The 20,864-nt window shown below is 42.1% G+C and overlaps 1 protein-coding gene across 7 annotated transcripts in view; it reads right to left on the reverse strand.

Annotated features, from left to right (window-relative positions):
- Positions 1–20,864, reverse strand: part of LOC122405799 (disintegrin and metalloproteinase domain-containing protein 10-like) — a 67,729-nt gene that overhangs the window by 43,469 nt on the left and 3,396 nt on the right. For all 7 annotated transcript variants that reach the window (XM_043410780.1, XM_043410779.1, XM_043410777.1 and 4 more), the window contains 2 exons: positions 18,754–19,463; positions 7,724–7,871 (listed from right to left, as the gene is read on the reverse strand). In XM_043410780.1, coding sequence (XP_043266715.1) covers positions 7,724–7,871; positions 18,754–19,012 — 407 coding nt within the window. In that variant the 5' untranslated portion in view covers positions 19,013–19,463. The remainder of the gene's footprint in view (positions 1–7,723; positions 7,872–18,753; positions 19,464–20,864) is intronic.

Raw genomic sequence — 20,864 nt, forward strand, 5'->3', positions numbered from 1 at the left:
CTCGGTTAAGAAGTTGAATCGTTCGCCCAAGTAACCTTACCCTTCTTGCCCCTTTCTCTCCCTCTTAACGTCTCTTTCTCACATATGTACCATTTTATCCTGCCCTTTCTTCGCCCCTGGATATATCAGTGACTGTGATAGCGGTCACAAGTAGCTATTTCACTATATAGACGTATTATAGTATCGAGACTGAAGTGTCGAGTGGTGTTGAAGGGAAATTGATCGATTCTGGTGAAAAGGAGCTCGAGGAAAGTGCTCTCCTCTCCTCCACTATTTTCCTGGCCTCACATACGCTCGGCGTTATTCAAAATTATCGATCTCATTCGGGCAGAACGAAAGGAAAACTCTTCACAAATTACGGTCAAGATTCTCCCCTGATTCCTCGGAGGAAACGCGTACTTTTAATCACCATCTTCGTTCGCGATATTCAGTCGCTGTCATTTCCATTCACAACTGTCATCCAATCGATTTCTCATAAAAACTCGACATTTCATCCTCTTATTGCGAAGGGAAACGAATTTCTTTCACAAAATGCTATATCACGTTTTCCCACTCCCAGGCTCGGTCGTACACACGTAGATAAAAAGGTACATCTAATACACATGCGGAAGATAACAGAGACGAGAAAAAGTGGCAAGGCCTTCTCTATTCTCTTCTCCTTTCTCTCGATTTTTGCCTCGTCTTATGCTCGTTTTCTTAGCAGCACATACTCACGCCACGTCTCGATTCACAAACTCCCGATCTTACAGCCTCCTCCTCTCTCCCTTTTTCCTCTTTTGTCTTCTATATACCAACGACTATATATATATTTTTTTTTCTCATTCCGTGTGCTCGACTCCGGAGCTAATGGATACGCGCGAGAATTACCAGGTGAATTTCTTTTCTCAACGACCCTTCGTGGAATCGCGAGAGCGATGTGGAAGGCTCTCCTCCACCCTGCAAGAGCTAAGAGAATTAAGACGCTAGTTCTTTTCCTCGTGACTGCCCCAGAGCTTTCTATAAGCCCCATGTGTATACATCATCAGGAACGTTAGGGTGGAGAAGAGCCAACACTCGTTTCGACGAAGCATGTTAACTGTAACGAAAGACTTTGAGATAAAGGTAACGAGTGTGGTAGTGCGCGATGAGCTTCGGAACGAGCAAGCCCAAATTTGGGGTAGCTCGCTCCGAATTGGCTCCGAATTAATGTTTTCCATTCTCCATGTAACGGCGGCTCATACTTTTGGCTATTTTGTCGAACAGAAAGGCTAAGTTTCCACGTGGAGTAGCTCTTACGCGTGGGAAGATGGTTGAACGTTCGAGTCCGATGGCTCTGGCGCGTTGCGCCCTCGCGGAATGGCTACAAAACGCGAACAGCGAAGATAAAGAGCTTTGTTTTTGAGAGGACTTTTTCAATTCCAGAGCGTTATTAATCTCAAGAGTGTTGACTCGGAGTGAAAAATGATGGCGAAATGATTAAAAACCAATCCATTTGTCGTGGCATTTTACACTAAACCGACGAGAATTGGATTGTTCGCGTGACAGGATCCGCGATTTATCTTCGTATTGTCATTTCAGGGATAGCGCTCCACGAAACGATCCATATTCCTATTGAAATCGAAATATATGGATCATCCTGAAAACCAAACAGCGGAGCTAGCAGCCACAGTAGATACGGGCCATTGAGTGCGGACTCGGAGAGACGAGAGAGACGAAGCTCCGAGCAGCCTCTCGTACAGCATGCAGTCATCAATAAAGAGAATCACCGAGCTTTGTAGGTCGAGCGATATCTGCCACCCCAGCTTCGTAGTCCTTCGTTCGGTCAATATCCTCATAGAGCTATGAAATTCGTGCTGCAAATATTATAATGGGGAGTTCTCTGTGTGGATTCAACATGGTGGAACCATGTGCGATAACTTGGACGGGACTCGAGCTCATTGCAAGACTCAAAATCTCATGTATATAAATCCATTCGATCTTGTTATATCGAGCATTAATTATAGTCTACTCGAAACGGGAGTCATGTCGATTAATCCGTGCTTCAAGAGCAATCAGAGCTCGCTGAAGTTTTGCGAGTGTGCGGAGTGCCACTGTACCGAGAAGGAGCAGCGTTTGCAGCGAAACTGGGAAGTCGCATTCTGACGTGAGACGAAGACTTTGTGGGAGGTGACTCGAGATCTTTTCCCCGAGTTCAAATACACTTGACAAGAACATCCGCAGAGGCTGGAAGCATCGAAAACTTTGATCGTCGTTGACAAACGAAAATATTTTGTCACACGCGATACGCGAATGCCAGCAGGTGAGTTTGATTACACAATAATGGAATCAAACATACTCTGGTCGACTGAGTGATGGAATAGCAAACATTGTACGCGGTGGTGGGTACACATGCTCGAGACTTTCCACATCGATTGATAGATTATGCTGCGGCTCTAGCGGCGTTGCTTATGTTTGTTCGTGGATATAAACTAGAGACGAGAGTTCCAAAGCATTGCTGTATTTCGTTCCATAACTTATGAAAATGTGCTCAACGCTAATGATTCGCGAGGGAAGCTCCTTTGATGAAAAATTTACGAGTCGATTATTCCGTCGAGTATGGAAATAAATCTCAAGTCGTTGACGCAGCAGAGCACAACTTTGGGCGGTCGAGAATGGAGAAACGATTGCGGTAATCGTTCAACAGTTGTAATTCTAGTGCTTAATCCGTTTATAGAGAATAACTTAGAAAATAGCATCGGGAATGATAACAGTGAGTTGGACTTGAGGTTTCATCAAATCCGAGAAAATCCTCCCTTCCGAGCAGCCGAGATCCGAGGAGGGAGGAGAAGCGACCGAGAATACGATGAATATGCTTGTATCAATATTGACCGCTAACCAGAGGAGAGCAAACACGCGAAGGACTTGATCCCACACATCGCAGCAAATAAATTCTCGGCTCTTACGCCCTTTTATTCCCCATTGAATGAGGAGACAGGGAAATGTGCGTGGGAAGAGAGCATCGGACACGCGCGTGTTCGCTGCGAAAGGAGAAAGTGCAGGACACGCATATCTATATCGAGGTGCATAACGAGATTGGAAAAAGCAAGGGGGGAGAGCACAGACGTATACCGGTAGCTAATTATGCCCGAGAGAGATTTGCCAACGCGATTCACAGCTGACCAGCATCACCAGACGTACCTAATAACGCTAGAAGCCAAAGGGGGCGCTCTGTGCTTCGCAGGATCGACGGAGCTTTCTCTCTCGCTCCCTCTCCCCCCTCCCCGACGCCCCTTTCATACTATTTCTCGTGCTGTTCGTTGCCTCGTTAACGGAACATTATATCCGCTCTCTCTGGCTTCCATCCATTCCTCTTTTTCCCATAGCCCCTTCCCGCCCCCGCAGCACCATTTTCCCTACGTATATCAACTGTGCCCAACATCCGAATGAACAGATATTCGATAATGTGGTAAATGTTCGATTCGCTCTCGTACAGGGTGTCCACAGATTGGGAGCGTTCCTTTTCCTTTGTAATGTGCCGATACCGGCACCTTTTAGCAATCGCTGCGGCAATTGAGAGAAGACTTTACAAATATCTCTGCTGGCAGAAACCAGCGACGAAAGCTCCGTCTTATGGTGCTGGTAAAAGGAAGAGGGAGGAAACGATAGAAACTCTTGTTTTCGTAACGAGAAAAAATATAAGAGTTCAGTCAGCATTGAGATTAGGGCGTTTTCTATTGCAAACAGGGTTAAAAGTTTCTTTTTGGTGTAAAAAGACTCCAGTTGAAATTTGAACCCTTAATATTTATATTTAGATAGCCCGCATCGCACTTTTCTATTTTCCATAAGAATAACATTGAAAATTTCTTTTTTGCACATACTGATATTTACTGTAAGCCCGTCGTGCGTCATATAAAAAATGTCTTCACTTATTTTTGTAGAAAATCGCACGCTCTACAAAAAAGGTTCTTATTAATGTTCGTTCGAAATATTATCAATTTCGTACACCCTAATTCTAATATTACTGCAAATAAAATAAGAATTTTAATCGAATATAGAAACCCGGCAGCGACCGGTCTGGCCAACCGATCCGGAGGTCTGACCCTCGACAAAAAAGACTTCGAAGCCCATGAGAGTCGAGAAACGTCTCCTCTTCATTGTCAATAGAGGAGTCGATAAGAACTTCCTCCCAATTAACATCAACTACTAATCACATAATTATTCACATTTGTTCTTTTCAATTTGTTCATTCTTGTTGTATTTAAACTGGTTTTAAATAAATTGGGGTTTTTTATACCTTTTAAAGGCTTCTTCCTAAACATTGACTTTATATTCATTTAATTTCATTCACAAAATTTAACTTTATTAAACAAACACTCCGTGTGCCAGCATCTTCGGATTGAAACTGTGCTTTGGGCTAGCAGGACACTGTAACGTTTTCATTGTAGGGAATAATTAAATATGACTAATTCAATTTTCAGAAAAAAATCAGAGATTTTCCGAGAAAGAAACGAGAACAATTATTCAAAAGAAAAGAATATAATTGATCGAGTTCAGTCGCACAAGAGAGCCTGCAAGACCAGTCTCGTTAATCCGCAAAAACATAAATAAGGAGAAAGAAACACGTTGCTATTTTCGAATATAAAAACAAGTCAGCAAAGTATATAGATAGATATATAGATATTCGCTCGCTCACTCACATACAAACAGATTCACACGCGCACACATACCTCGTCAGCCTCGGCACCGAGACACAAGATCGTCGCAAAAATTTCGTTGTCATTTGGTCATGAACATTCTAGATTTTTTTTGAATTATTATAAGAAATTCACTCGATAACCCACGTGGCGAAAACAAGCACACGGGGAGTGAAAAATGACTTAGTGAGTTATCTCGGGATCGTTGAATTGTAGAAAATCCCTCGTTGGCTGTAGTACTCCGGGCACCTCGGGAAGAATCCGTGCACGTCCTTCAAATGTATTTATTTTGCGGAAAGTTGTCTTTGATCCGTAGTATATAATTGGGGCGGCCAAGCCCAGTAACACCCAGATTAATGCGAAGAGCGATGATCTAGTGATCGCTCGTTACGTGGTTGTCCCTTTGACGGTCCCGGAGCAAGAGAGCGAGAATTTTAGCAGGTGCGAGCTCGCGAAAATCGAGAGTGCGTGAGGAGGGAGAAACGCGCTCCCAAAATCGAAGCTCCTCGATCATTGGATCGATGGAAGGGAACTCGCGCGAGATACAAATTGAAAAGTTCATCTCACAACACTGAGCTCGATAGCGAAACGATATTCGTTTCAACATTTTCATTTACAATCTCGTTAACGAAATTGTGAGGGTCGCACTCGATGAATTTTCGATCGGACGAAATGAATTTCATTGAAATATTCCATTTCACAAACACAATATACATTATTCGGTACACCAAATTCGAAGTTAAGTCAAAGCATTTTGTTTGAATACGTTCAACGGTTGATTTCCTGACGAGTTCGTGCATTTTTTCAACACCGTACAGAACAAGATTTAATTACTCGAAGTGTACAGTGACTCGTAATTTTCATTGTGCAGATTCCTTCGTTCAGAAATAATTGGACTTTTAAAAGAATATTTTTTTTCATAGACCGAAGAGAGAAGGTGAGGCGGCGTGGAAAAGCGGTTTACATCGACACAAATCGATAACTTATTTCGCGTTCAAATCCCTTTAACTCTTCTCCTTCCACTCCCCTCCCCGCCCCTCCCTTTCGCTTTCGCAGTGCTGTGCTCTCATTATTGCAGGGATGGTGTAAACTCCCTGGCATCCGGAGTTTGATAATCCTTTCGGAAGATATTTTCTCATGCAGAGTGTACAAATTGCGATATGGCAAGACGCTTCGAAACGTATTTACTACAGCATACACACAAGACAGTTTCCTTGTACATAACTCAGTCTGTAACTGCTTGTATATAGTTTAGCACTAAGTATATTCTCGAGAAATACTCGGCGGTTCCTTGTCTCCGGTGTTTCTATGTTTTCATGAGCGTATTTATCAGTACTGTACCAATTGCCCTCGAGTATATCTTTGTCCCCGTCCCTTTCTCTTTCGCCTCTTTTCGCATCGCTGTTTCTACAACTTTCCGTTATTACGAGAGGAGCTGAGATGCTCGTTGCAAATCGCGTTGCATAACAATGCGCGATATTCCCGGGGCGCGTTGAATTTTTATCAACCGATTACGCTATCCGCTCAGCTCCTTTTGTTTTCCCTGTAAAACTCGACGAATTTATTTATAAATGGAAACTTTCGTCATTCAAGCAAAGACGGAGAATAACGAGCGATGTGACGATGCTACAAACACGTCGATACAGCGCTTCCTCGCAGCCTCCTCCTCCTTTTATCTCTCTTATTATTCTCGCCCTCTCGCTCTCACCCTCTCGCTTCAAAACTACCTACAAATTCACCGCCACGTCTTTGACGCTATATCTATTAAGTACGTTAGTCTGCTACGAGAGAGGCTATACAAGAGACGAGAAACACAATAATAGAGCGGGCAATGAAATACCGACAAGGATCGTTGTTTCGGGGGATGGAATGAAGCGGGCAAGAGAGAAAGAGAGAAGGAGAGAGACCACAAAACAGTTACGAACTTTTCGGCCACTCTATCCCGCGGAATTTCGTTTGCTCGAGATATCGAGTTACCGCGGTTCAGTTTGTGCGAGAGCCTCTCTTGTTATAATGAACAACGCTCGAGAAGGCCAGCCACAGAGAGAAAGGGAGAAAGAGAAAGAGGGAGGAAGCATGCGACAAAAACCGGAGAGGTTGGACATCACGGGGAAAACCATAACGTTTTGCCCGGCGGAATAGAAGAGGTTTATTCAAACGCTCGTCCTTCAGACGGCACTTGACCTTTTCCCTCGTATCTACACTACTCGCGCAATTGAAACCTCAGCTATGAGCACAAGAGGATTTCCCTCGATTGATGCAATCCAACTTTATAGATCGGTTCCCGTACGCAGAGCCTCTTTATGGTTCCTGCTTATTTGCATTTCGAAGATTGTTCCGCATCCTCACTCAATAGTGCCAAAACCGAGGTGTAAATTCCCATTCGCGTGGACCAAAAAAACTTAGAATATTGCCGAAATGTGCTCGTATATAGCGCTCATAAAATAAAGAGTATAGAAATTAAGGGCTCTCAGCGTAAATGCATCGATGGCGAAATATCGATCGAACGGGCACATCGATCCTCGATGTCAAGGTCGAAGCTTCTAGCAGAAAATTTAGGCTATATTGACATGAGCGAGGGGAACCCCCGAATCTATAAAATTATCGATTAACTGAAAATCGCCAGTCTTTGACGAGAATTTTTAACGATTCGTCTCGAGGCAACAAAACCTCGGATTTGTAACTTCTTAAATAAACTTATTGTTAACTTGTTGTAAAAGTATCGAGCTGGAGTTCAACTCTTTTTGGCCTTAATCCCTTAAATACTCGTCCTCGATAACTCGTCCCTTCGTGACGAAGAATATTTTTTCATTCACTTCCGTAATCACGTAGCATTTTTCTCGTATTTTCATTGAAGCTCATCGATTCTGTTATTACGAAAGCAATCGAGATCCCAACGATCGGATCGTCCTTCTGTCCCGAGTATACACATTTTGATAGAGATTTATGTTTCAATGGTGTTGAAATTGAATTCACAAAAACGAATATTTGTGTAAGGAACTTTGAGAAGCCACTGGAAAGGAGATTCGGAGGCTGAGAATATAATCTTCCTGCGACATGATTGAACGTACTTGTCAAGAGCGTGAAGACGGAGCACCAATGGCTGATCTTTCACAGCCTCCGATGTATCTCGACGTACTCGGTTTCGGTGCGATCGCAAGGCGGTTGCATCGTACCACGCGATTCCATAATGCCCGATGTAAGAGCCTCGCGTGATTCCTGAAAAAATAAAACACATAAGAAAGTGCTTTACAAATTGATTTAGAAAAAAAATGTATCGCGAAATAGTGAGCAAGAAAATGATAATGTCGGTGAAAACGTACGGGATCTCGTAATAGAAATGTTTTTTCCACCTTTCAAATACGAAATTTCTCCAAGTTCGTGCACAGTTATGAGCGCTCATGTAATTCTAATTACACCAGCATTATTAGAGACAACCGCGTTTAAATTCTGCTCGTTTCGTCGCGGCCTGACGCGGCTGCTGGCTACGAAGAAAGTTTTTGGTCAAAATACTGAAACATTTCAAACCGAATTCGACCACGAATCGACCCGTTTTTCATCCAGCGAAAATTATTCCGACACGAATCGAACCGATGGGATTGCATCTGCCCATTAATTTATCGGAATTTTCGAACAACGGTGCATCCAGAGGGATGTTACCGCGCGACATGTCGGATTATTAAAAGATTCACGTACGTTTTTTCGTCTATTTCGATTGGAATGAATGACGTAATGAGATAAATCAGAAATTCGATGAAAATTCTGGCGTAATAATTAAATGATGAATTCGAGTTGTAATTGGAGATTGGAAAACGCGAATGGAATAACGATAAAAGGTTGTCTGGATGATTTTTTTTTTTTTCCCATAAATCGAAGCGAAACCGACGAATCTGAAAAGCGCGGTAGGAATAATTGGCATTACAGCGGAGGTAACAGATTGTAACGTTAACTTCGGTAAACGTGCGCTCACGGTCTGACGGTGCGGAAATTATCCGCGTTGTTAATTCGGAGTCATTAAGCAGTAGTGGTGCGGGGCATCGACGATGCAATCCAGACCGTACATTCTGGCGCCAATTTCATACATTTATATATAGACATATGTATATATATATATTATTCGAAAAGACCGGAAATTTTAGCCAACTCCGAACTTCCCACGAGAAGATATATCTCGGGGTCGATGCCAACAGCAGGCACGCCACAAAGTCTGCAGTCCTCGCGCTATATACTCGGCTGTCCGGGACCAATGACTTTCTCCGGTGTGCCCAATTCGAGGGCTTTTCAAATTTCGATGCCTCGCCGCCTTTCTTTTCTTCCCGCGGAATCATCTTTTTATTTTCATCGGGCGTTTCATCCACTCGATTCTAATTGGATTTGTACTCTAGATTTTTTTATTCCCGTTTGGTAAAATAGAGCGGGAGTAACTCTTTGAACTTTGATCCAATCGGTGGGGATTGAATGGAATCATCGACTTGAGAGTTTTTTTATTCGATTTCAGTTTATCGAAGAGATTCGATCGATTATGCAGTGGGTCGCGATGACTTTTATTCGATTTTTTAAAAAAGTGAATGGAACGTTGCAAATTGCTTTCCTCCGCTCGGGGTTTCATGGGTTTTCAGTCACTTTTATTCATCTGTGACAACCGAGGAAGGCAAAACAAAAGCACACGAAACACTGGACTCGCCAGGCCGTCGCCTCATTCCTCTGCACGTTTTTCTTGAGGCCTCCATTCCACAAAATTTCTTTTTCTCCTCATGTTTTTACGGAAAATAGTTGGAAAAAAATTGTAGTTAAAAGACACGGGACTCCCGAGAGGAAAATTCGACGAGTGTCTTGAGGAATTTTTGTGTAAATTTATATTCGAAACGAGGTCAATCTACAATGGAGTCGAGGAGGCTCTTCGCGTCTGTAAACTTTACAGTTGGGAGAGAGAAGCAAAGGAAACATTTCGTCGCGGGGGGGTTAGGTGTGCGAGTTGTATAGGGGTACAGAGGAACGTACAGCACAGGAGTATGTATGGCTAGGAGCGTTTGGTCGTAGCAGACAATAAAATCTCTTGTGTTTACTCGTCCATCTCGCGAACGTCGTCATGACAACCAGCGAGAGACGAGAACTCACCCTCTACTCGTACCAACTGGTTATTCCTGTCGTCCATTTGAAATTCTAGCTCAAACTGTATACTTCAACAACCACCCTCTCTACAGCGAACAAAGTGAACCTCGTTCATTTTTAAATTCCATTAATACTCCTGACTATCCACTCGACCTGTTGAACAAGAGTTTTCTAAACATTTGTCGATACCCTCAAAAAGGGTGGCTCATTAAGGGCTGTGAGCAGTGCAAATTTTGGAATTAAAACTTTGAACACATCTTTTACATACTGCTCGAAGCACTGGAATTTTTTTTTTTTAAATCATTTTCGTGGTATTTTTTGTACAATGGTGTGGTGAAAATGGCGCCCCTCGAATCGGCGTTGAAAGCAAATCTCAAAACTGGAACATCTCGGGACAAAAAACCAAAAATATTCTTAAAATATGTGATATTAGCTGTCGCATGACGTAGGGGATTTTCAAAGTATTGTTTAGAAAAAAATTGGCGACCATTTGAAGAAAATAATCACAATTTTTGTGGATTTCTCAATAGAAAATTGTTTATAAAAGACGAAAAAAAACGACTACATCGCGCTGAAAACGTATACGTTTCCCTACAAAATGGAATTTGAATCAAGTCGCTGGGATAAAAGGTCTTTCCGTTTTGCTGTCAACTCCGATTCAAGGAGTGCTATTTTCAACACAATATTGTTCAAAAATATACCATTGAAAAAATTTTTTTTTAATTTTTTTCCAGTACTTCTGAGTATGTAAAAGATGTGTACAATGTTTTATGTAAATCCATCCAACCAATTTTTATTTGTAAAATAAACAAAAAACACCTAAAACTTTTCAAACACATGTCATTGGTGGAGATATTTTTTGTACGTTTCGTCGAAACGTCAAAACAAACTGACTCATTTCTTCAGCAACGATTTTCTTCTTTTTTATCTCATGGATTACTGAATTTTTCACTTTGTTTCTCTTTTCTTTCGATGACTGTCCTCTCGTCCCTACATTGATTCGATTGGATTATTTTTTAAAGCGAATGCAAACTTAAGGGAAAAACGAAACCAACAAATGAGCCATTCATGGTTGAAAATTGAGAATGAAATGAAACTCGATATGGCCTGAGGCTGAAGAGCGCTCTTCGTGATTACTGGCTAATGGATAACAACTCAAGTTGTATATTTTACGTAAGGGACGGAGGGCAAAAAAGTGTGAAAGTGTTTATCCCTGACGACGAAAAAAAAGAGGAAAACTGGAGAAAAGAAAGGGGAAAAATTTAGCAGGCTAGAGGGTTCCTCCCCCTCGGAAACGATCGATATGGAAAAAGAGCTCTCGCCACGGTTTAAGGTGATAAATTCGAGGCCGATGTGACAAGGCTCCGACAAACCGTATTAGATCCCAAGGGAATCTCCGGACGACAAGAATTTTCACGAGCGAGGGAGACGCGCGGTCTCGTCGAATGAGAATTTTGCGTTCGCTACTGTTTTTTTCCACGTCAATCTCGCGCTCTATTTTCATTTTAACGAGCTATGAAATTGTGTTTGTATTATGTGGTTCTGTGCTGCATCGCTCGTGCGCGAGCTCCATCGCTCAGGAACGTTAACGAGCGTGTAAATTCAGGGATGATTGTGCCACGTTTTGAATGCCAAATATATACGAAGCTTTCAGTATGCTTCGATTCCGAAATGAGATTCGAATTTCATTTCTATTTTAATGGTTTTCACGCAGACATACTCGGATATAAAGATACCGGGGAAAGTGGGGGCGCAGTGAGAGAACATTGCGTGGAATTCATTTGTAAATATCAAAATGTACGTTGTTTCCATGAATTCTAACTGTACAGAGAATAATTCTGATAAAATTCTCCCCCTGAATTCGATTAATTTCGAGTTTCGAATTTCTATAGTCGTGGATGAATTTCTCCACTCACTCGTGTATATTTCATAATAAAATTGACTTTAAAATAAATTGAATAAACTCTAATCTCCGGCATGAGTATAATTTTCATGATATTCGTATCGATCTCCCTCAGACTCGATAAACTTTTTTTTCCACACAATGCGTTTGCCTTTATGGATATCGTTCAATCAATGGTGATAAATGTTTATTCTCGTTCCCCCGCACAGTCCCGACGGCTACGACCGAGCGGAATTCAAAAAGTTCGACGAATGACGATCGATTGAGAGAGGAAGAAAAATCAAATATAAAGAGAAAAAAGTATTGAGAAATATTGAAGTTGTTCTGCCGTCGCTCGTCGTCTCTGGATCTGCGGTGAGCCCGGAGTGGAGTCACCCCCGGGCTAAAAACTCAGACGACGACGGGCATTAAATTCTCGTCGTAACGCGCTCGCATTACGAATGACAAATCGGATAGAAATTTCTAGCAACTTTTCTCCCTGAGCTTTCATCCATTTAACAAGATCGTACTCCTATTGAAATAGTGATAATGTTATTTTTTCCTTGCTTTTATCGATATTCAAAGTGGAATAATAACCACTAAACTTTGGAGGCAAACATGCCGTCGTGTTTACCCAAAAATCAATTACGAATTCGTTTGCGCGTCGCGACAACTTGATGATTCAACGGACTTTTTGTCGGATGTATATTAAGGTAGTTCATGCACGAAACGATTTTCTTAAGAAAATCTTGAAATTTGCACAGAGTTTAAATGGGCAATCGGTTGACACGCATATGAAATTCTAAAGGGTTCGTCTTATTGGTTATTTAGATAAACGTGTTTAAATATGAAGAAAAATGCACAGGGACTGTGCGTAAAAAATCGTTTATCCTTTCACATAACGAATGAACGCTTCTTACGAAGCTTATGGAAAAGCACATAATAACAAATATATAATGAAGGTTTGGGAAAAAATTCGAGACGATCGTCTTACTAACAATAAAGATAGGGTAATATGGGGCAAAACGAAGACAGTGTCCATTTTGCCCCATAAAGTTGAATTCCGGGGCAAAATGGACTTTCCCGAAACTGAAATTTCATAAAATGCATAAAATTTTTTGTTCAGTTCCAAATCATGTCCTGACCATAAATCATGGCTTCTCACTATCTATTCGCTTTTTTGACTTATTTTTAAAAACCACAATAATAATCAAAGTACGAATAAGGAAAAAAGGTTTTTATTCATTTTTTACAAAAATCGCACTCATAGCTGACATCTTCGTCTTCAACTCTTGTACACAAGGTGTGTGCCCATTTTTTGCATGTTACACAGTAAATCCAAACTTCAGAGGGCAACGAATGTAACCCTTCGCAAAAAATGCAACTAACGTCTTCAAAAGACGAGAATTTAGCTGTCTTGGTGAGCTTTTTTCTGTCTGCTAAACTGCTACATTTCGAAAAATGTCGATATTTCGATTTTTATGCCTCTTGGAGGCTGTGTCCGTTGTGCCTCGGAACATTTTTTTGAAGAAATTCCGGAAACTAGGGCCATGAATCAATGGTGGGACTCTGATATAGTGCGAATACGAAATATACCCCAGCACGATGGACCCAAAGTTGATGTTTTGCATTCCTCAAAAACATGACAGAAATGGGATATAAGATTTGACTCATTTTTTTCATTTACATCCAAGGAATGGAGCCTGAGTGGTCCCATTTCTTTTCCCATATTACCGAGTTGACATTCTATTCGGGAACAGTCGCTTAGAACGGCTGTATTTCGAAAAATGTCGATTTTTCGATTTTTATGCCTCTAAGGGGCCGTGTCCATTTTGCCCCATATTACCCTATATTACGTTAAAGATTGAACGAAATTGGTAATAAGCACACGTATAACCTGGCATTTGCTTATTTCGGCATTTTGTTTCTTCTTGGCTTGGCCCATTCCTGACATAGCCTTCTGTCTTTTTATTAACACTTTTTTCTTGATCGATTTCCCTTTGCGCTCCCGAAAGCGATTTTTAACATAAAAAACTGAAGTATTTTAGCCAGGGACGAATGAAATTTCGGGTACAGTCAGTGATGTATCCCCGATGAATTAATAGCTTGTGATTTCATTCGCAAAAAGATAAGTTGAAAAAATTCATCTACAATTTCGAATTAATAACTCTGACATTAATTTAAAGTGATTATATCTTTAATTGGGTAATAAAAACCGATCGAATTTAAGCACCCATAAAATACGATCCTTCGGGCATGATCTACCTTAATGCAAGTAACAATGAATGTGAGAAGTCCATAAAGCGATGATTCGAATGAGCAGCAATGCCGCATGCACCGAAAAAAGGGCCAAGTATTGGTAACAGACGATAAACCTAAGCACGAGCAAATGAAGCTGAAAGGAAAATGCGAAAAAAATGTAATTAGAATAAAAACGAGGGAACCGGTCGTGGAATATCTGGTGGAAAAATAATCTGGGAATAAAGTCATGCATGATTATTCCTCCGGTCTGAATGTCAGAACAAAGCGTCGGAAGGATTGTGGTTGAACTCTGATTGTGATCCGAGCCACCCTCTCTCGGTACACAATACGGAATAGTGAAGGAGGATGATGGAAGGGCAGGAGAGGAGAGAAGAGGAGTCGCAGTGGCGACCGAGTTGGCAACAATAGAGCAGGCCAAGTCTTTCGGAAGCCGAAGTGAGAGAACTTGACACCCACCCCAGCACTTTCCGAGTTTACTCTTCTGCCCTGCTCCCTCTCCTTCTTATTCTCTCGTACGAGAGAGAAAGGGATGGAGAAAGTGAGGGCAGGGGGGCACTAGTAGCAGTGTCGCAGCCCAACCCCGAGCTTAGATGCAACCAGGCGTGTAAGCGCACTTACCGGCTAGGATTACTCTTCCACTGGAGGGAGAAGAAAGTAAGGGTTGGAGAGCTCGAGATTGTGGGAGGGGGGATGCCCACGGAGGGTCATGAGCAAAACGGGGCCGAGTATTCTCTCATACGCTCCTAGTTCCTCGCCGAGGATGCACAATTTTCATCCTGGAAGCTCCGCTAAGTACGCTGGAATAAGAAAAGCAGGAGGAATAATGCAGTGCAAAACGTGCCAAGCCTTGGCTAGCACCGATTCGACGTTATACTACCCGAAGAAGCGGATTTTATCGAGACACATGTACTTTACATCTTGACAAATCCCATACACGATTGAGCTGCAGATAACAATCAGCCTCGAACTTTACAAGTTGATTGCCAACTCGATGACAAAGGAAATCCATGCAAAGCCTCCATGCATCAACTCTCGTGCTCCTTGTAATCGAGTTACTCAATTCGAGCTCGTGCTCCCTTTCTCTCTTTTATCTATTGTCAGTCATAACAATGGCCACGATGAAAAATCGTAATGGCACGTTTAGTGTAGTGTGCGTCCTCGCGCGAAGACCAACTTTCATCGTGTTCTTTGGCTACCTGCTGAGCTCCGGTCTTCCTCCTTCGTGTTTTTAAAAGGCGAGCTTCTATTTTTCTCAATCTTTTCGTTAGAACGAAGCTCCCTTTTATGTTCTGCCAAACGATCCGTCTAACTTCGCTTTTTACATCTCGTGCAAACGAAATGAATTTTTTTTTCCACCTCAAAAGGAAATGCTAATAAAAGTTCTCCCAGCTCGTTTTCATCTTGTGCAAATAGCATTGATTGGAAAAGTTGAAAGCTCCGTAGCTCGATTCTTTATTGCTAGAGTATTCAGTTAAACTCCAACGAAATTTCATCCGGTTTCGATGCTTTTCCAAAATTTCACATTAACATCGATCGAACCAACGAACTCAGCAGGCTTGATGAATATTTCAGTGTTTTTCTCGCCGAATGCCTCTGAATAATGCTTCAACAACTTTTAATGGCCGCGTCCTGTTAGAGGAACAAAAGAGTCATCGCTCTTTCAATTCTCGCTCTTGACTCTTCTATACTATTCGAGAAAATTGTCGCGTCTAAGATTCTGTCCTCCCATCTACGAATCGCCCACTCGCCTCGTGTCGATCGAACACAGCCCACGCTCCGACTTCGACTCTCATTTATCCTCTTCCATCTCCATTTACTATTTCTCTTCCTCGCGTTCCCCTTCTCGTTTCCCCCATCACTGAGACTGTCAACTTTGTTCTCCTAATAACTGTCTTATCTGTAGATTTCATTGTCTTCATCCAGATTATCAAATAACGGCATCAATCCGAGGAGGCGAGTGTCGCATGACGCGCTGTTTCGAGTCGATCACAAAAAATCAGGAATTGGAAACGAAGCAAACGAAAGACTTTCCACCCACGTCGCGAACTCATCGAACGACTTTTCATCTCCGATGGAATAATCGATCGATGATTGCGACCTGAACAATGGGGATTTAGAGACCCTCGAACCAAAAATATCCGCTCGATTCTCTCAAAACATTTTTCTTCATTTTCATCTCCCGCTCAGGTTATCTGGCGAGCGAAAACATCCGCGACCACGAGTTGAGCGCTACAGGCACGAGGAGAGCGGCGCAAAGGCTCTTTCAGTGTTCTCGGCTCCGTTCATACTCTCGATCTCTATAAATTCGTTCGATTTTTTGTGACTTTGAGTTTTCGAAGAACCATTCGCTCGTTGGAGCATCGACGATGTTTTTACTGCATCGAAACATCTTTTGTTCGCTTCACTGCGTCGAAGCAAACCCACTTCTCACGATCAACTCCACTTCGAATTTTCCTTAAACACAGCCCAACATTGTTAAGATTCATCTCTATTACGTGCATCGAAGACTATTTAGCTGGAGTGGATTTCGAGATGGTTTCTCGCTCGACGAATCGATTACCGGTGAACTTTCTCGAGACGCCGCTTACGCGTTTCTCTCTCGACGTAATGAATATTATCGGAGCACGATGGCTGCAAGACACGCGGCTTTGCACGAGGAAATGCTCTCGGCACGGGGAGTTTACACTCGTTAAATAAAAGATTTTCTCGAGAGTTTCCTTGAGATGTCTCGAGTGTTTAGCTGAAGCAGCGGGATTCTGGGATGTTTCTTTGATTTCTGAAAATCGCGTTGATTATCAACGACTTCAGATTCGCTCGAGACGCGAAAATTCAAGGACAGTTTCAGCAAAAATGGCATTTGCCGTTGCGGCTCCAGTTTCAATTTCGTCCAATTTTTTTCAACCTCACCGTGGTGGCACGATGTGGAGGGAGCTTCGGATTACGAACTCGCTTGACAACGGGACGAGCATCGTTTCGGCTGTCCTGGCAAAATGTCGCGGAAGGAGGAGGATAAAACAAGCAGATTGAGGAAAATGTAATTAGGATTTTGAAGAGCTGCTCAGATTCCTCTGAGACGTGTAAACGTGCTCGTTAAATTGAATTTCTTACGAGCTTATGAATTCCACAGAATCGTATTTCCCCGAAATGCATTGTTGATCTATCATCGTTACTTCATTCGGAGGAAAATCAACGAAGTATGGTCTAAAGGGGTGTGAGAATCGACGCTTTTCGATGAATTTTCGTTGAAAATCCTACACGTCAATCACTGCTTCTCCCTTCCCGCCAAAGACAGCGCCACAAACGAGAACTATTTCGAGGCACGTACACCAAAAGTAAGGAAAAAGCTTAACTCACGCAGAAAAATAGCAACGGGCCGTCCGAGGGGGAAAACGGCGCGAAAATAATAAATTTTCGAACCCCACATTCCGACGAGCGCAATCACAGCTTCCTTGGCCCAAGGTCCCTGCATTGAAACAAATACGCGAGATGGGGGGGGATCGACTTGATACGCGTAAATTACTCTTTTTCTTCGAGCGTTATGCTTCGAACAAATTTCCGAAGTGGACGAAAGTTCTTCGCGTTGTACGACGAATTTGTATTAATTCTATAGAAAAACCCTCGAAAATAATGACTTCGAAAGGAATTACGCGAGCTACCAAAGTAGCCAAAATTTAATGGAATGAAAAAAACAGTTTTTCGTATTGAAAGGCAGAAGAAATTTTCTATTTTTTTACGGACGATTGGAAGAAACTTTTTTATGGGAAAAAAGTTTTTTCGAAGAGTTAGGGGCTACGAACGGTGCAAACATTTGAATTTTAGGTATTTTTGAAATTTATTTTATAAATAAAAATTGGTTGGGTGTATTTAAATAAAATTTTGTACACTTTTACATACTCGGAAGCACTGGACATTTTTTTTTATCATTTTCATGGTATTTTTTGTACAATGGTGTGTTGAAAATGGCACCCCTTGAATCGGCGTTGACAGCAAATCTCAAAAATGGAACATCTCAGGGGAAAAAACCAAAAAGATTCTTAAAATATGTGTTATATTTGACGAGACAACTGAAATAAAATTTTTGTTAGGAAGAAAGTTAGGAAACTGTCGCATGACGTAAGGGATTTTCAAAATATTGTTTTGAAAAAAAAATGGCGACCATTTGAAGAAAAAATCCCAATTTTTGTGGATTACTCAGTAGAAAATTGTTTATAAAAGAAGAAAAATAAAGTTATGAAAAAACGGTTACGTCGTGCTGGAAGCATAGACGTTTCCCTATAAAATACAATTTGGATCAAGTCGCTGGGATAAAAACTCTTCCCGTTTTGCTGTCAACGCCGATTTACGAGGTGTCATTTTCCACACACCATTGTACAAAAATACACCATTCAAAACATTTTTTTTCCAGAATTTCTGAGTACATATGTAAAAATTGTGTACAATGTTTTATGTAAATCCATCCAACCAATTTTTATTAATATTATTATTTTTTTTTATTAATTTCTTCCACTCGTATACCTTCTCGGTTTTTACGTTCTCCTTCCCCCCTTGTCCCCATTCCACATTTTCCCCCCAATTTTTATTAATAAAATAACGAAAAAGCAAATTCCAACGTTTACACTGTTCACAGCTCTTAGAGAAAACTTCCCATCATAAAAAACTTATCATTATTATACTTTTGATGAAAAAAAAACTTTTCATTGCAACATTTTTTTATGACAAAAAAAAATGTCAGTAAATAAATTGTCCCGCTGTTTCTATTGACTGCGAGATATTAAGGATGGAAATAAAAGTGCATTCGGAAAATGAAAGGTTTTTGATGTGCGGGTGCGAACGGAAATGACGTACCCGTGTGCGGTGGTACAGGCTGCGGCAAAGGTGAAGTATCGGCAACAGCGATGAGCCAAACGAGGGTGATTAGGGCTAGATCGAGCAGTCGCAGACTCGTCGTTTGTTGGGAGTGTTTGATGCATGGATAAGATGGCCATAATATCGGAAGGACGATTGGCATGCTCGACGTCGTCCTCGTGATTATCGTTGAATAACCAAGACGAGCCGAAAAATGTCGCCGTCCGTGGGCCTCATGCGGAAGCGTAGAAGCACGCATCGGTAGCCGCGCGCGCGACCACTAACGCTATCTGTTGCCCGGTGTATCGAGCACCCAACTTGGCACACTGCACTCCAGTCGCATCACTGATGCATCAATAAAACACCTTTTTCCAGTCGGTTATTAGATCTGCCCTTGTCTACCTCGCTTTTCTGCGACTCCGTAATTTGCAGACCTTCTCCTCCGCCTCTTTCCTCTTCTCAATCTCCCGGCAATATCGATCCCTTCTTTCCTCTCGATATTTTTCCTCCTTTTCTCTTCTCTTTGCCCTTTTATTCTTCAGCAAGCCTCTCTACTTCGTTTTTCCTCTCGATATTTTCCTTCCTGATGAAAATCTTCGGCGTATTCCCACGGGATCGAGGAAAAAAAGGTTTCGCAACCCTTCGGGGTTTATTCTTCGGAATCCAATCGGATGCTCGTCATCGGTCAACAGCTCCGAGACGATAAACATCTGAAAAAGACAGCAGATTCGTCCTCGTCAGCCTCCGTCTATCGTCGAAATATCGATTCTATAAATACATTTTTTAACAACGATGAAAAAACGAATTCAAGGAATGGGACATTGGCTCGGGGAGGGGGAGGAAAAAAACGAAAAGCTCTTTCGCGTTCATCGTATACCACACCGCTCCTCCCGACGCCTTGTAAACGTCGGAAAATTGAAACAAAACGTGCCGAATCACTCTACATTCCAGCCCACGAAAAAACTCCAATTATTTCATGAAGAAACTTCACGGTTTTTTCACTCGATTCCTCATATATTTGCTATTCTTTTTATCCTCCCCTCGAATGTTCTTCGGTCTGTCTCATTTTGCTGAATACACTTTTTTTCATAGCAGCGTCAAAACCGTGACGATAGCATACGAGCCGCAGTTATGGTTGGCTCGCTCTACCATTATGCGAACTCGTCCCTCGACACAACTTTACAATCCATAAATATACGAAGGCGCACATGTACGAGTGATTATACACCGGAGACAGCTCCGTGAGGAGCCTCGGGGGTCCGAATAACACGAAGAAATTTCCTGAAACCTCTTCGACGAAGCATGATCAAGTCGTCATTTCGAGGAATCCATACTATTAAGATCGCCGAGTCAACAGCAGGCATATTCAGGTAATCGTTCAATAATAACTGTTTTTCGAATAAAAACGCTTTATCACAGGCCCACTCAGGGTTTTCGGCGCCACTGATCCCTCCAGGATCTCAAACGCCCCGTGAGTCGAGGACCGCGATCCATGGATCGAGATCTGTCGAGATTGAGATCGCTCCAAAGAGACAAAGGCGCTCCATTGAGAGGAGGCCTGGATGAAAGATCGACCGAGAAAAGGGACCAGAGAATCGAACGAGAGTGGGAGCAGTGATTATTCTTATGGACACGTTGAACGGATTCGACCTGGAAAATCGAGTGGAATGAAGCTCTTTCTGCGAGGCTTTTTACGATCAAATAATAACGACACAAAGAGGTCGTGGATAACTCACGAAAGGAATCGACCTGAAGAGTTTGTATTTTTATAAATGGATGAAAATCTTTAGTCAAGTGGGCAATTAGAAAACGATCAACGCGGAAATAACGGGCGAGTTTTATCTCCGCGAGAGTCAAAACCTGCGTAAAAGGCATTTATTCCCTTTTTTTACTGCTTTTTTGTACCGCCTCATCGAGAGGCGAATGAAAACGCAACATTTTTTCCTGCATCGTAGATTTTTCACGCGTTCGAGGTCATATCCGTTAGAACGGTACAAAGCAATGACGGATTCGCTTCTTCGTGTGAATCATTACGGAGTCTGAGAAAGAAAACGCTGTGAAATGACCGTGGGAAGGAACGTGCAATTATCCTTACGTCGAATCCCGAGGTC

This window comes from Venturia canescens, chromosome 2 (genome assembly GCF_019457755.1).
Source record: "Venturia canescens isolate UGA chromosome 2, ASM1945775v1, whole genome shotgun sequence".
In the NCBI taxonomy this organism is placed as follows: Eukaryota; Metazoa; Arthropoda; class Insecta; order Hymenoptera; family Ichneumonidae; genus Venturia; species Venturia canescens.